Below are 17,931 nucleotides of genomic sequence, written 5' to 3' on the forward strand. Positions count from 1 at the left end.
AAATGGTGGTCTGCTACGGATGTTGTTCTGTTAGTTGGATGGGCTTTTGCCTTTGGTTGGTTGTTGGTGAACCACTGGCCTAGATGTCACAAAACAGTCAGGGCCTTGGAGACATGCTGGTGTGCGGGCAGCCCTGTGTGCTGCAGGGCGAAGGGCCGCCGGCCGTGCTCCATGGGCTTCCCATGATAGCTTAAAGACATACAGTTGTTACGTATCCTTAATGCAAGACAGACCTCACTCTCTTTCCCCCTCTCTCCTCTTTCTCTCTCTCTCTCCCTCTCTCCTCTTTCTCTTTTTCTCTCTCTCTTCTCTCCCCTCCCTCTGTTAATTTCTCTGCTGCCGCATCCCCCTTCAATGAGTGAAGAGGAGCTGAGACCTACGTGATCTCTTTCAGACAACACTCAGTGTGTGTGTGTGTGTGTGTGTGTGTGTGTGTGTGTGTGTGTGTGTGTGTGTAAGAGTACGTGTGTGCATTTTTGTGTCAAAGTGTGCATGCATATACTGTACAGTAGTAACTGTATTTTTTCCCCTTTCAAATTAAGAACAGATATTTTCCAACCCCAGCACACCACAGCTTTCTGGGGAGGGATTCCTTATGGCCGAGGGTATTATATGGGAGCTGGTGATGTGTGTGTTTCAGAGACAGAGATAGAGGGCAGGCTTCGAGGGACTCCTACGGTAGATACACCTATAGCTAGTCTCTTGGCAGTAGTGTGGAAACCTACCAAAAAAGGGACTATGCCAGTTCTGGACTTACTAGATTTACACATCTGGTTTTTCTGGATCTATGTCAAGTAATGCAAGGGGAAAAAATGGTACAGCAGCCATTTTGGGAGGGGATGTGGATGACCACACACCATAGGCAACAACAAATTCATTCCCTTTTAGACAACTTCCTGGACAAAATGTTTCACTGTAATAGTGAAGGTGTAAACTTGGTAGTAGAAAACCTAAACAGTATATTTGACCTTACAGCTTCCCTATCAAATCAAACATTTTCAAGAAAATTAACAACAATGACAAATGGTTTGATGAAAAATGCAAAAACCTATGAAAGAAATTGAGAAACCTATCCAACCAAAAACATAAAGACCCAGAAAACCTGAGCCTGCGCCTTCAGTACGGTGAATCACTAAAACGATACAGAAATACACTACAGAAAAAGATAGAACAGCATGTCAGAAACCAGCTCAATGCAATTGAAGAATCCATGGACTCTAACCACTTCTGGGTAAACACTAAACAAACAACAACACAAAGAGTTATCTATCCAAAACGGAGATGTATGGTTAAACCCCTTCTCCAATATTTTTGGCCCTATAAAAAAAAACCAGCAACAACATATACATGATCAAATACAAATCTTAGAATTTACTATTAAAGATTACCAGAACCTCACTGGATTCTCCAATTACATTGAATGAACTACAGGACAAAATACAAACCCTTCAACCTAAAAAGGCCTGTGGTGTTGATGGTATCCTCAATGAAATGATCAAATATACAGACCACAAATTCCAATTGGCTATACTTAAACTCTTTAACATCATCCTTAGCTCTGGCATCTTCCCCAATATTTGGAACCAAGGACTGATCACCCAAATCCACAAAAGGGGATACAAATTTGACCCCAATAACTATGCGTCAACAGCAACCTTGGGAAAATCCTATGGATTATCATTAACAGAAGACTTGTACATGTCCTCAATGAAAACAATGTACTGAGCAAATTTCAAATTGGCTTTTTACCAAATTACCATACGGCAGACCACGTATTCACCCTGCACACCCTAATTGACGAACAAACAAACCAAAACAAATGCAAAATCTTCTCATGCTTTGTTGCCCTAAAAAAAGCTTTTGCCTCAATTTGGCATGAGGGTCTACTATACAAATTGATGGAAAGTGGTGTTTGAGGAAAATAATACAACATTATAAAATCCATGTACACAAACACCAAGTGTGGTTGGTTAAATTTGGCAAAAAAACACGTTTTTTTCCACAGGGCCGTGGGGTTAGACAGGGATGCATCTTAAGACCCACCCTCTTCAACATATATATCAACGAATTGGCGAGGGCACTAGAACAGTCTGCAGCACCCGGCTACACCCTAATGGAATCTGAAGTAAAATGTCTACTGATGATCTGGTGCTTCTGTCCCCAACCAAGGAGGGCCTACAGCAGCACCGAGATCTTCTGCATAGATTCTGTCAGACCTGGGCCCAGACAGTCAAGGACTGGGAAGCGGGTCGGATCACACATACAAAAATAATGGTGTTCCAAGAAAGGTCCAGTTGCCAGGACCAAAAATACAAATTCCATCTCAACACCGTTGCCCTAGAGCACACAAAAAATTATACATATCTCGGCCTGAACATCAGCGCCACAGGTTACCTGTGGCGCTGATGTTCAGGCCGAGATATGTATAATTTTTTGTAATTTGATAGGGAAGCCTGAACATCAGCGCCACAGGTAACATCCACAAAGCTGTGAACAATCTGAGAGACAAGGCAAGAAGGGCCTTCTATGCCATCAAAAGGAGCATAACATTTGACATACCAATTAGAATCTGGCTAAGAATACTTCAATCAGTTATAGAGCCCATTGCCCTTTATGGGTGTGAAAATTACAAAATCTGCATGCAGAATTCTGCAAAAATATCCTCAGTGTACAACGTAAAACACCAAATAATGCATGCAGAGCAGAATTTGGCTGATACCCGCTAATGATCAAAATCCAGAAAAGAGCTGTTAAATTCTAAAACCACCTAAAAGGAAGCAATTCCCAAACCTTCCATAACAAAGCCATCACCTACAGATAGATGAACCTGGAGAAGAGTCCCCTAAGCAAGCTGGACTTGGGGCTCTGTTCACAAACAGACCCCACAGAGCCCCAACCAAATCATGAAAAAACAAACACACATTGAAAAGAATGAACAAAAAAACTGAGCAAACTAGAATGGTATTTGGCCCTAAACAGAGAGTACCCATTGACAGAATACTTGAACAATGTGACTGACTCAAACTTAAAGAAAGCTTTGACTCAGTGAGCATAGCCTTGCTATTGAGAAAGGCTGCCGCAGGCAGACCTGGCTCTCAAGAGAAGACAGGTTATGTGCACACTGCCCACAAAATGAGGTGGAAACTGAGCTGCACTTCCTAACCTCCTGCCAAATGTATGACCATATTAGAGACACATATTTCCCTCAGATTACACAGACCCACATAGAATCGGAAAACTTTTGTTTATTATCTATTTCACTTGCTTTGGCAATGTAAACGTATGTTTCCCATGCCAATAAAGCCCTTGAATTGAGAGAGAGAGAGAGAGAGAGAGAGTGAGAGTGAGAGAGAGAGCAACGGAAAGGGAAATAAAAGGATTGGGAAAGAGAAAGGGAGGAAACAGGTACGAGAATGAGAGTGAGGGAAAAGAGGGGGGACAGGAGAGGGGAAGGAAGCAAGCAAGGGAAGGTGAGAGAGAGAGGCTGCCTTTGCTACTGCTATCAAGAGCCCTTTTGTTCTCTGTCCGGATCTGACTGTGGTGTAAGACATTCTGGGTATCCGTAGGGGTCAGGAGAAGCAATCGCAAGCAACATTTGTACAGATGCTGTGTTATTTTTAAAGCTTTACTCCATTTGCAGGGTGGCATTTTCTTCAGTGTTAACAGCAAGGTTAACTGCACACAGACGCACATAAGGACCCCAGCCAATTTTTTATTGTTACGCTAACTCAAGCTATCCCCCCCCCAAACCTCCCTCAATACCTACCCACAGGACTCCTCCTCACCCCTACCCCGGCCTCTGAACGAGGGATTTATTGTCATGAGAAGGGTGAGTGGCGTGGAGCGGTATGCAGTAATGGCTGCACCTCTCAGGAGGTAGCTAGCTACTAATCACCGCTCTCACAAGGGAGGGAGCTACAGCCCTCAGAGAGTCCCGAGAGGAGGGAAGCTAGCACTAGCCCCTAGGCTAGTTAGCTCTGTGGGGAGAAGGAGCTACAGTAGCTAGCTGCTTCTGTTAGGGAATGGAGTTAACTTAGTTGTAAGAGAAATGTGCTAGCTAGTTTGATGTGATGAAGAAGTGTGCTGTAATAGATGTAAAGTTCAGGAGCTAGCTACTAAGGCCTGAGCTATAGCCATGGGAGAGAGGATAGCTAGCTACGAGCTATAGACATGGGAGGGAGGGAAGCTAGCAACAAGCTATAGACATGGGAGGGAGGGAGGGAAGCTATCTACGAGCTATAGACATGGGAGGGAGGGAGGGAAGCTATCTACGAGCTATAGACATGGGAGAGAGGATAGCTAGCTACGAGCTATAGCCATGGGAGGGAGGGTAGCTAGCTAGCTACTAGCCAGCCCTGTTGTGGAAGTTAGGTAACCAAATAGTTGTGTAGGGGAAATGAGGTAGCATTGTGAGAGAAAGTACAGAGGGAATCTAGTTATCTCATAGGACTAGGAGGCAGCACACTGTATCAGGGCTGTGTGAGCTAGCCTTTGCTCGCTAGTTCTGTTGGAGAGGTAGGCTGGTTCTCAACACGTTACATTCGTGCTTTTTTGTTCTCAGGAGACTAACACATCTGACCGCACCTGAAAAGCTAATTTGACATTTCCATTTTCCATGTTTAAATTTAGGCCTAATAATTCTGTGAAGCTCACCGAGAAGTACGGGAATTTCAGAAGGCACCAGTGTTTGACTGTTTACTTTTCTTTGGGTTGGAGAGAGGGAGAATTGTGTCGCTTATTTTTAAAGCGGGTGCGTTTTCTCATGCTCATGCATGGGTATAATTTCTGCGGTGGGTTCATCTGGAGGAAGTTTTGGTTAACATGTTGTTTCTACAATTCACTCCTGTTGCTAACCACCAATATCTCTCTCCCCCTCTCTTTCTTATTGCCTTGTCCTCCCTCTCTCTCCCCCTCACCTTCCCTCTCCTCCTTCTCTCCCTCTATCCTTCTTTTCGATTATTACCTATTCTCAAGCTGACTAGGCAGCGCTTGGTGAATGCGGATGGCATCATCAACCCGGTGGCATTTTACATCTACCTGACTGCGTGGGTCAGCAACGACCCGGTGGCGTACGCAGCCTCACAGGCCAACATACGGCCACACCCCCCAGAGTGGCTCCACGACCGCACAGACTCCATGCTCGAGACACGCCTCAGCAGTGAGTGACCAATCACAGCACACTTTACTACCACAAACGCCTTTCAATGGCCAATCATATCAGACACGCTTTTTTGCTCTCAATAATTATTTAGCACACTGGCCTACAGATTTGTCAATTGAATTAAAAAAGACTAAGAATTTATTTAAGAAGTGTACAGGAACTATTTTTTTCTGCCTCTGGTACCTCTGGTACCTCTGGTAGCTCATACTGCTTTATGTTGACATGGAGCTTTCCATCTGTTTGTATCGCTCAACACACTCCTATACATTTATCAACTACTTGTTGTGTTTTGTGGCCTAACTATTCCATGGGTCATTTCAATTTTAGCATAACATTTTACTTTGCTCAACTTCACTTCCATAGGCTTTTATTACATTTGAGCTGCAGTTATTTTAGAGTACCTGTTTGTGTCATTCCATCTGTGGAGTTAATGACTCTTATCTACTTTCTGGTTTTAACTGAGGTGGTTTACAGTATACTGTACTGTACTGTACTGAGCTGTGTGTGTGTGTGTGTGGGGGGGGGGGGGGGGGGATAGCATGCTGTGGTACTCTAATGGTGCCTGTGGTGAATGTCATAACTCTTACCACAACAGGCCGCTCTGAATTACACACACACACACACTTAAAACTCTGTGACCCCAGAGCTGCCTACACCCTGTTCTCATTTCCTTACCACACACACAGAGAGCACGCGCACATGAAGGAAAGGGAAAGAAAATGATTGGGAAATTGAAATAGAGGAAAAGGGTGTGAGAAAGAGAGTGAGGGAAAAGAGGGGGACAGGAGAGGGGAAGGGAGCAAGCAAGGGAAAGAGAGAGAGAGGCTGCCTTTGCATTACAGGGGGGAAGATGTGATTGGATAACAAGCAGTGAGTGAAAATATGATTGGCTAAGCAGGGTAGAGAGCTTGGCTGTACAGGAACCCCCTGGAGCAGAGCTATGTTGGCAGAGCTTCAACTCGCAGCCCTAATGGACATTTTATAGTGGAGATTATAATGGACCAAACCATGTTAGCAAGTAGTGCTGGCTGACCCTCCAGGCACTGGAAAGCACACAAGCACACACACACACCACAGAGAGTCTTTGCGGTGTCATTTTTGGGATGTTTTTGATCAATCGTATGTTTTTGAAAGAAAAGTATTTCAAAGAAAAATCCTAGGCAAAAGAATATGGAATGGATTTTATAGTGTGGGTGTGGTGGGTATAAGATATTATAGTGGGGTGTGGTGGGTATAAGATATTATAGTGGGGTGTGGTGGGTATAAGATATTATAGTGGGGTGTGGTGGGTATAAGATATTATAGTGGGGGCGTGGTGGGTATAAGATATTATAGTGGGGTGTGGTGGGTATAAGATATTATAGTGGGGTGTGGTGGGTATAAGATATTATAGTGGGGGTGAGGTGGGTATAAGATATTATAGTGGGGTGTGGTGGGTATAAGATATTATAGTGGGGTGTGGTGGGTATAAGATATTAAATTGGGGGTGTGGTTGGTATAAGATATTATAGTGGGGTGTGGTGGGTATAAGATATTATAGTGGGGTGTGGTGGGTATAAGATATTATAGTGGGGGTGAGGTGGGTATAAGATATTATAGTGGGGTGTGGTGGGTATAAGATATTGTAGGGGGTATAAGATATTATAGTGGGGTGTGGTGGGTATAAGATATTGTAGGGGGTATAAGATATTATAGTGGGGGTGAGGTGGGTATAAGATATTATAGTGGGTGTGTGGTGGGTATAAGATATTATAGTGGGGGTGTGGTGGGTATAAGATATTATAGTGGGTTGTAGTGGGTATAAGATATTATAGTGGGGTGTGGTGGGTATAAGATATTATAGTGGGGTGTGGTGGGTATAAGATATTATAGTGGGGTGTGGTGGGTATAAGATATTATAGTGGGGTGTGGTGGGTATAAGATATTATAGTGGGGGTGAGGTGGGTATAAGATATTATAGTGGGGTGTGGTGGGTATAAGATATTATAGTGGGGTGTGGTGGGTATAAGATATTGTAGTGGGGTGTGGTGGGTATAAGATATTATAGTGGGGGTGTGGTTGGTATAAGATATTATAGTGGGGTGTGGTGGGTATAAGATATTATAGTGGGGTGTGGTGGGTATAAGATATTATAGTGGGGGTGAGGTGGGTATAAGATATTATAGTGGGGTGTGGTGGGTATAAGATATTATAGTGGGGTGTGGTGGGTTTAAGATATTGTAGTGGGTATAAGATATTATAGTGGGGGTGAGGTGGGTATAAGATATTATAGTGGGGGTGAGGTGGGTATAAGATATTATAGTGGGTGTGTGGTGGGTATAAGATATTATAGTGGGGGTGTGGTGGGTATAAGATATTATAGTGGGTTGTGGTGGGTATAAGATATTATAGTGGGGTGTGGTGGGTATAAGATATTATAGTGGGGGTGAGGTGGGTATAAGATATTATAGTGGGGTGTGGTGGTATAAGATATTATAGTGGGGTGTTGTGGGTATAAGATATTATAGTGGTGTGTGGTGGGTATAAGATATTATAGTGGGGGTGTGGTGGGTATAAGATATTATAGTGGGGGTGAGGTGGGTATAAGTTATTATAGTGGGGTGTGGTGGGTATAATATATTGTAGTGGGTATAAGATATTATAGTGGGGTGTGGTGGGTATAAGATATTATAGTGGGGGTGTGGTGGGTATAAGATATTGTAGTGGTGTGTGGTGGGTATGAGATATTATAGTGGGGGTGAGGTGGGTATAAGATATTATAGTGGGGGTGAGATAGGTATAAGATATTATAGTGGGGTGTGGGGGGTATAAGATATTATAGTGAGGGTGAGGTGGGTATAAGATAGTATAGTGGGGGTATGGTGGGTATAAGATATTATAGTGGTGGTGTGGTGGGTATAAGATATTATAGTGGTGTGTGGTGGATATAAGATATTATAGTGGGGTGTGGTGGGTATAAGATATTTTAGTGGGGTGTGGTGGGTATAAGATATTATAGTGGGGGTGTAGTGGGTATAAGATATTATAGTGGGGGCGTGGTGGGTATAAGATATTATAGTGGTGGTGTGGTGGGTATAAGATTATAGTGGGGTGTAGTGGGTATAAGATATTATAGTGGGGTGTAGTGGGTATAAGATATTATAGTGTGGGTGTGGTGGGTATAAGATATTATAGTGGGGTGTGGTGGGTATAAGATATTATAGTGGGGTGTGGTGGGTATAAGATATTATAGTGGGGTGTAGTGGGTATAAGATATTATAGGGGTGTGTGGTGGGTATAAGATATTATAGTGGGGTGTTGTGGGTATAAGATATTATAGTGGGGTGTGGTGGGTATAAGATATTATAGTGGGGTGTAGTGGGTATAAGATATTATAGTGGGGTGTGGTGGGTATAAGATATTATAATGGGGTGTAGTGGGTAGAAGATATTATAGTGGGGTGTGGTGGGTATAAGATATTATACTGGGGTGTGGTGGGTATAAGATATTATAGTGGGGTGTAGTGGGTATAAGATATTATAGTGGGGGTGTGGTGGGTATAAGATATTATAGTGGGGGTGAGGTGGGTATAAGATATTATAGTGGGTGTGTGGTGGGTATAAGATATTATAGTGGGGGTGTGGTGGGTATAAGATATTATAGTGGGGTGTGGTGGGTATAAGATATTAAAGTGGGGTGTGGTGGGTATAAGATATTATAGTGGGGGTGAGGTGCGTATAAGATATTATAGTGGGGTGTGGTGGGTATAAGATATTATAGTGGGTATAAGATATTATAGTGGGGTGTGGTGGTATAAGATATTATAGTGGGGTGTTGTGGGTATAAGATATTATAGTGGTGTGTGGTGGGTATAAGATATTATAGTGGGGGTGTGGTGGGTATAAGATATTATAGTGGGGGTGAGGTGGGTATAAGTTATTATAGTGGGGTGTGGTGGGTATAATATATTGTAGTGGGTATAAGATATTATAGTGGGGTGTGGTGGGTATAAGATATTATAGTGGGGGTGTGGTGGGTATAAGATATTGTAGTGGTGTGTGGTGGGTATGAGATATTATAGTGGGGGTGAGGTGGGTATAAGATATTATAGTGGGGGTGAGATAGGTATAAGATATTATAGTGGGGTGTGGGGGGTATAAGATATTATAGTGAGGGTGAGGTGGGTATAAGATAGTATAGTGGGGGTATGGTGGGTATAAGATATTATAGTGGTGGTGTGGTGGGTATAAGATATTATAGTGGTGTGTGGTGGATATAAGATATTATAGTGGGGTGTGGTGGGTATAAGATATTTTAGTGGGGTGTGGTGGGTATAAGATATTATAGTGGGGGTGTAGTGGGTATAAGATATTATAGTGGGGGCGTGGTGGGTATAAGATATTATAGTGGTGGTGTGGTGGGTATAAGATTATAGTGGGGTGTAGTGGGTATAAGATATTATAGTGGGGTGTAGTGGGTATAAGATATTATAGTGTGGGTGTGGTGGGTATAAGATTTTATAGTGGGGTGTGGTGGGTATAAGATATTATAGTGGGGTGTGGTGGGTATAAGATTTTATAGTGGGGTGTAGTGGGTATAAGATATTATAGGGGTGTGTGGTGGGTATAAGATATTATAGTGTGGTGTGGTGGGTATAAGATATTATAGTGGGGTGTGGTGGGTATAAGATATTATAGTGGGGTGTAGTGGGTATAAGATATTATAGTGGGGTGTAGTGGGTATAAGATATTATAGTGGGGCGTGGTGGGTATAAGATATTATAGTGTGGGTGTGGTGGGTATAAGATATTATAATGGGGTGTAGTGGGTAGAAGATATTATAGTGGGGTGTGGTGGGTATAAGATATTATACTGGGGTGTGGTGGGTATAAGATATTATAGTGGGGTGTAGTGGGTATAAGATATTATAGTGGGGGTGTGGTGGGTATAAGATATTATAGTGTGGGTGTGGTGGATATAAGATATTATAGTGTGGATGTGGTGGGTATAAGATATTATAGTGTGGGTGGTATAAGATATTATAGTGTGGTGAGGTGGGTGTAAAGATTTTATAATGGGGTGTTGTGGGTATAAGGAAGCAGAGGGCACATAATGGGAGAATGACGTTAGTTTAGAAAATGTGTCTTGGTAATGTTGCAATAGTCACTACAAACCAAACGTTGTGTGTGTGTGTGAGAGAGAGAGAGATTGGTACTTGTGATGATTCAGGTTGTAATTACAGAGTATCAACTTCAGGCCTGATACTCTGCTGTCATTAGCCCATCTCTTGGCTGAGACTGGAGAGAATGGATCCCCCCCACCCACACACACACACTCTTACACGCACACATACATGACATGTCAGTCCCTACCAAGGCTCATGGGACCACGTTCCAGCTCTGCCCACCAGCCAGTCCTAATATTAATTTCTGTAGTGAGGCAAAGTGAGTTGGTGCTGAAACGTGGTGTACTTGTTTGAACTCTACCATACCTGTACCTTTTCAAAACCTCTACCCCCCTCCCTCTGTCTAGTTCCTGCTGCCGAGCCCATCGAGTACGCACAGTTTCCATTCTACCTCAACGGGCTCCGCGAGACCCCCCAGTTTGTGGAGGCCATCGAGTCGGTGCGAGCCATCTGCAGTAACTACAGCCACCAGGGCCTACCCAGCTACCCCAACGGCTACCCCTTCCTCTTCTGGGAGCAGTACGTAGGCCTCAGACACTGGCTGCTGCTCTCCATCAGCGTGGTGCTAGCCTGCACCTTCCTTGTCTGTGCCCTCTTTCTGCTCAACCCCTGGACTGCCGGCATCATTGTGAGTACACACAGGCTAACGCAGAGAGATACACACACACTCAGAGAGATGCACACACAGATGCATACAGCCACCCTTTGCCTTGACGACAGCTTTGTACAATCTTGGAATTCTCTCAACCAGCTTCACGTGGAATGCTTTTCCAATAGTCTTGAAGGAGTTCTCACATATACTGAGCACTTGTTGGCTGCTTTTCCTTCACTCTGCAGTCAAACTCATCCCAAACCATCTCAATTGGGTTGAGGTCGGGTGATTGTGGAGGCCAGGTCATCTGATGTAGCACTCCATCACTCTCCTTCTTGGTCAAATAGCCCTTACACAGCCTGGAGGTGTGTTGGGTCATTGTCCTGTTGAAAAATAAATGAAAGTCCCACTAAGCGCAAACCAGACGGGATGGTGTATCGCTGCAGAATGCTGTGGTAGCCATGCTGGTTAAGTGTGCCTTGAATTCTAAATAAATCACTGACAGTGTCACCAGCAAAGCAGCCCCAAACCATCACACCTCTTCCTCCATGCTTCATGGTGGGAACCACACATATGGAGATCACGCATTCACCTACTCTGCGTCTCACAAAGACACAGTGGTTGGAACCAAAAATCTTACATTTGGATTCATTAGACCAAAGGACAGATTTACACCGGTCTAATGTCCATTGCTCGTGTTAATTGGCCCAAGCAAGTCTCTTGTTCTTATTGGTGTCCTTTAGTAGTGGTTTCTTTGCAGCAATTCAACCACGAGGGCCTGATTCACGCAGTCTCCTCTGAACAGTTGATGTTGAGATGTGTCTGTTTATTGAACTCTGTGAAGGATTTATTTGGGCTGCAATTTCTGAGGCTTGTAACTCTAATAAACCTATCCTCTGCATTAGAGGTAACTCTGGGTCTTCCTTTCCTGTGGTGGTCCTTATGAAAGCCAGTTTCATCATAGCGCTTGATGGTTTTTGTGACTACACTTGAAGAAACTTAAAAAGTTCATGAAATTTTACGCATTGACTGATCTTCATGTCTTAAAGTAATGATGAACTGTCGTTTCTCTTTGCTTATTTGAGCTGTTCTTGACATAATATGCTCTTGGTCTTTTACCAAATAGGGCTATCTTCTGTATACCACCCCTACCATGTCACAACACAACTGATTGGCTCAAACACATTAAGTTGGTAATAAATTCCACAAATTAACTTTTAACAAGGCACACCTGTTAATTCAAATGCATTCCAGGTGACTACCTCATGAAGCTGGTTGAGAGAATGCCAAGAGTGTGCAAAGCTGTCATCAAGGCAAAGGGTGACTACTTTGAAGAATCTGAAATATAAAATATGTTTTGATTTGTTTAACACTTTTTTGGTTACTACATGACTCCATATGTGTTATTACATAGTGTTGATGTTTTCGCTATTATTCTACAATGTAGAAAATAGTACAAATAAAGAAAAACCCTTAAATGAGTATGTTTGTCCAAACTTTTGGCTGGTACTGTATATATGAATAAAAACATAATAAATTACCAAAGTTACAATAGATTGCCATAGATTTTCTGTTAATTACCCAAATTCCTGAAAATTCCGGTAATTTAGGTAAATTACCAGTAGCTTTGCAACCCTACTCATGTGAATGCACACACACACACACACACACACACACACACACACACACACACACACACACACACACACACACACACACACACACACACACACACACACACACACACACACACACACACACACACACACACACAAACAAACACAAACACACACACATTCTAAAGCGGCATTCTTTTTGCGTTGAATACATGGGCAGAATGTGTGTTGACATCATATATCAGTATAAAGTCCATTTTCATAAATCTGTCAGATTAGAATCCTGTAAAAGGAGACTTCCTTATTACAGAACATTCCAATCCATCAGTTTTAAACCTCCACTCCCATACACTGTGTGACTGTGGGAGTGTGGAGAGGAGAGAGAGGAAGGCAGGGAGGAGAGAGGTGGTGAGTGGAGGAGAGGGAACGGAAGAGAGAGAAGGGAGGAGAGGAGAGGGAAGGGAGGAGGTAAGTGGAGGAGAAGAGAATGTTGGAGAGTAGTGATGAGTGGAGGAGAGGGAAGGGAGGAGAAGGGACGAATGGTGAGTGGAGGAGAGGGAAGGGAGGAGAGGAGTGGGGAGTGGAGGAGAGAGATGGGAGGAGAGAAGAAGGGAGGAGTGGTCGGTGGAGGAGAGGGAAGGGAGGAGAAGGGAGGAGAGGAGTGGTGAGTGGAGGAGAGGAAAGGAAAGGGAGGAGAGGGAAGGAGAGGGAAGGGAGGAGAGGAGTCGTGAGTGGAGGAGAGTAGTCGTGAGTGGAGGAGAGAAGAAGGGAGGAGTGGTGAGTGGAGGAGAGGGAAGGGAGGAAAGGAGAAGGGAGGAGAGGAGAAGGGAGGAGTAGTGAGTGGAGGAGAGGGAAGGAAGGAGAGGAGAAGAGAGGGAAGGGAAGGGAGGAGAGGAGAGGAGAGACAGGGAGTAGAGGAGAGGAGATCATGCTGCTCTGTTTTTCTAGCCCAGTCCTGTCCCAGTGTTTATCTTGTGCTGTTGTGTTTAGTCTACTCTGTCTCTCCCAGAAACTGACCTAAAATAAATTGGGATAGGACACAAGTTACCCAAGCAACCCCCACTCCCACCTAAAATACAGCCCTTTTCCCTATTTCTCTCCTACACATGTGCTGTAGGAGTTTCCAGTGATACACACATACACACACATGCACTCACAGAGTTAATTTGGAAAGTGTTCAGAACTCTTGACCTTCTCCACATTTTGTTACATTACAGCCAGATTCTAAAATGGATAAAATTATTATTTTTTCTTATCAATCTACACACAATAACCCATAATGACAAAGTAAAAACAGTTTTTTAGAAATTTTGGCAAATTTATGAAGATATAAAAATGAAATACCTTATTTACATAAGTAATCAGAACCTTTGCTATGAGACTTGAAATTGAGCTCAGGTGCATCTTGTTTCCATTGATCATCCTTGAGATGTTTCTACAACTTGATTGGAGCATACCTGTGGTGAATTCAATTAATTGGACATGATTTGTAAAGGTACACACCTGTCTATATAAGTTCACACAGTTGACAGTGCATGTCAGAGCAAAAACCAAGCCATGAGGTCAAAGGAATTGTCCGTAGAGCAGACAGGATTGTGTCGAGGCACAGATCTGGGGAAGGGTACCAAAAAGTGTGTGCAGCATTGAAGGTCCCCAAAAACACAGTGGCCTCCATCATTCTTGAATGGAAGAAGTTTGGAAACAACAAGACTCTTCTTAGAGTTGGCCGCCCGGCCAAACTGAGCAATCAGGGGAGAAGGGCCTTTGTCAGGGAGGTGACCAAGAACCCGATGGTCAGTCTGACAGTGCTCCAGAGTTTGTCTGTGGAGATGGGAGAACCTTTCAGTAGGACAACCATCTCTGCAGAACTCCACCAATCAGGCCTTTATGGTAGAGTGGCCAGACGGAAGCCAGTCCTCAGTAAAAAGCACATGACAGCCCGCTTGGAGTTTGCCAAAAGGCACCTAAAGGACTCTCTGACCATAAGAAACAAGTCTGATGAAACCAAGATTTAAGTCTTTGGCCTGAATGCCAAGCGTCACGTCTGGAGGAAACCTGGCACCATCCCTACGGTAAAGCAATGTGGTGGCAGCATGATATGGGGATGTTTTTCAGCAGCAGAGACTGGGAGACTAGTCAGGATCGAGGGAAAGATGAACAGTACAGAGAGATCCTTGATGAAATCCTGCTCCAGAGCGCTCAGGACCTCAGACTGGGGCAAAGGTTCACCTTCCAACAGGACAATGACCCTAAGGATACAGCCAAGAATACGCAGGAATGGCTTTGGGACAAGTCTCTGAATGTCCTTGAGTGGCCCAGCCAGAGCCTGGACTTGAACCAGATCAAACATCTCTGGAGAGCCCTGAAAATAGCTGTGCAGCGACGCTCCCCATCCAACCTGGCGGAGCTTGAGAGGATCTGCAGAGAACAATGGGAGAAGCTCCCGAAATACAGGTGTGCCAATCTTGTAGCGTCATACCCAAGAATACTTCAGGCTGTAATCACTGCCAAAGTTGCTTCAACAAAGTACTGAGTAAAGTGTCTGAATAGTTATGTAAATGTGATATTTCAATATTTTAATACATTTGCAATAATTTCTGTAAACCTGTTTTTGCTTTGTCATTATTTTATTTCTTTGTTTATTTTTTTTTTACCTTTATTTAATTAACTATAACTATAACTTTAACAAGTCAGTTAAGATTTTTTTTTATTTACAATGACGGCCTACCAAAAGGCAAAAAGCCTCCTGCGGGGACGGGGGCCTAGGATTAAAATAAATAAATACAATATATATATATATAGGACAAAACACACATCACAACAAGAGAGACAACTCAACACTACATAAAGAGAGACCTAAGACAACAACACAGCATGGTAGCAACACAACATAACAACAAATATGGTAGCAACACAACATGGTATCAGCACAAAACATTATTGGCCACAGACAACAGCACAAAGGGAAAGAAGGTAGAGACAACAACACATCACACAAAGCAGCCACAACTGTCAGTAAGTGTCCATGATTGAGTCTTTGAATGAAGAGATTGAGATAAAACAGTCCAGTTTGAGTGTTTGTTGCAGCTCATTCCAGTCGCTAGCTGCGTGAACTGAAAAGAGGAGAGACCCAGGGATGTGTGTGCTTTGGGGACCTTTAACAGAATGTGACTGGCAGAACGGGTGTTGTATGTGGAGGATGAGGGCTGCAGTAGATATCTCAGATAAAGGGGGAGTGAGGGCTAAGGGTTTTCTAAATAAGCATCAACCAGTGGGTCTTGCGACGGGTATACAGAGATGACCAGTTTACAGAGGAGTATAGAGTGCAGTGATGTGTCCTATAAGGAGCATTGGTGGCAAATCTGATGGCTGAATGGCAAAGAACATCTGGCCGCTCGAGAGCACCCTTACCTGCCAATCTAGAAATTATGTATCCGTAATCTAGCATGGGTAGGATGGTCATCTGAATCAGGGTTAGTTTGGCAGCTGGGGTGAAAGAGGAGCGATTACGATAGAGGAAACCAAGTCTAGATTTAACTTTAGCCTGCAGCTTTGATATGTGCTGAGAGAAGGACAGTGCACCGTCTAGCCATACTCCCAAGTATTTGTATGGGGTGACAACCTCAAGCTCTAAACCCTCAGAGGTAGTAATAACACCTGTGGGAAGAGGGGCATCCTTCTTACCAAACCACATGACCTTTGTTTTGGAGGTGTTCAGAACAAGGTTAAGGGTAGAGAAAGCTTGTTGGACACTAAGAAAGCTTTGTTGTAGAGAATGTAACACAAAATCTGGGTAGGGGCCAGCTGAGTATGACTGTATCATCTGCATATAAATGGATGAGAGAGCTTCCTACTGCCTGAGCTATGTTGTTGGTGTAAATTGAGAAGAGTGTGGGGCCTAGGATCGAGCCTTGGGGTACTCCCTTGGCGACAGGCAGTGGCTGAGACAGCAGATTTTTTGACTTTATACACTGCACTCTTTGAGAGAGGTAGTTAGCAAACCAGGCCAAAGACCCCTCAGAGACACCAATACTCCTTAGCTGGCCCACAAGAATGGAATGGTCTACCGTATCAAAAGCTTTGGCCAAGTCAAATAAAATAGCAGCACAATAACACTTAGAATCAAGGGCAATGGTGACATCATTGAAGACCTTTAAGGTTGCAGTGACACACCCATAACCTGAGCGCAAACCAGATTGCATACCCGAGAGAATACTATAGACATCAAGAAAGCCAGTCAGTTGATTATTGACAAGCTTTTACAACACTTTTGATAAACAGGGCAAAATATAAATAGGCCTATAACAGTTAGGATCAGCTTGATCTCCCCCTTTAAATAAAGGACGAACTGTGGCTGCCTTCCAAGCAATGGGAACCTCCCCAGAAAGCAGAGACAGGTTAAAAAGGTTGGAGATAGGCTTGGTGATGATAGGGGCAGCAACCTTAAAGAAGAAAGGGCCTAAACCATCTGACCCAGATGTTTTTTTAGGTCAAGTTTAAGGAGCTCCTTTAGCACCTCGGACTCATTGACTGCCTTCAGAGAGGAACTTTGTAGCGGGGCAGGGGAAAAAGAGACAGAAACATTGGGGATAGTCGCATTAGAAGGGGTGGGAGATGAGGAAATGTTGGACGGGCAGGGAGGCATGGCTGAGTCAAACTGGAATCCTGACTTAATGAAGTGGTGATTAAAGAGCTCAGCCATGTGCTTCTTGTTAGTAACAACCACATCAACATTAAGGGACATGGGCAGCTGTGAGGAGGAGGGTTTATTCTCCAGGTCTTTAACCGTTTTCCTGAACTTCTTGGGGTTAGACCCACAGAGAGAGAACTGTTCCTTAAAGTAACTAACTTTGGCCTTCCGGATAGCCTGAGTGCACATATTTATCATTTGCCTGAACGATAGCCAGTCAGCCTGAGTATGCATGTGCCAAGCCTTTCACCAAATGCAATTCTTGAAGTGGAGTAACTCTGCAAGATCACGGTCGAACCAGGGGCTGAACTTAGTGATGCACCGATATTTTGACATTTTTGGCCGATACCGATATCCGATGTTTTCCTTGCCAAAAAAAACAACATTTTAATCATTCCAGTACAGTTAAAAAGTTAACACACATGGACTCTGCGGTCTAAGGCACTGCATCTTAGTGCAAGAGGCGTCACTACAGTCCCCGGTTCGAATCCAGGTTGTATCACATCCGGCCGTGATTGGGAGTCCCATGGGGCGGTGCACAATTGGCCCAGCGTCGTCCGAGCCATCATTGTAAATAAGAATTTCTTCTTAACTGACTTGCCTAGTTAAATAAAGGTTACACAAACACACACACCACACTGCCCAAGAAGTTATTTTGTTGGCATTTACATATGTCCCCATTACCAGTAAAACATGATCAAAACCTATT

The 17,931-nt window shown here is 43.7% G+C and overlaps 1 protein-coding gene across 4 annotated transcripts in view; it reads left to right on the plus strand.

The window, feature by feature from the left end:
- The window catches only part of LOC115200404 (protein patched homolog 1), a 148,044-nt gene that overhangs the window by 102,770 nt on the left and 27,343 nt on the right, over nucleotides 1–17,931 (plus strand). For 2 of the 4 annotated variants that reach the window (XM_029763456.1, XM_029763457.1), the window contains exons 17-18: nucleotides 4,975–5,158; nucleotides 10,672–10,952. In XM_029763456.1, coding sequence (XP_029619316.1) covers nucleotides 4,975–5,158; nucleotides 10,672–10,952 — 465 coding nt within the window. Of the gene's footprint in view, nucleotides 1–4,974; nucleotides 5,290–10,671; nucleotides 10,953–17,931 lie in introns of those variants that run through there. The other 2 variants (XM_029763458.1, XM_029763459.1) reach the window with 2 other exon arrangements.

The sequence above is a fragment of the Salmo trutta genome, chromosome 9 (genome assembly GCF_901001165.1).
Source record: "Salmo trutta chromosome 9, fSalTru1.1, whole genome shotgun sequence".
Lineage (NCBI taxonomy): Eukaryota > Metazoa > Chordata > Actinopteri > Salmoniformes > Salmonidae > Salmo > Salmo trutta.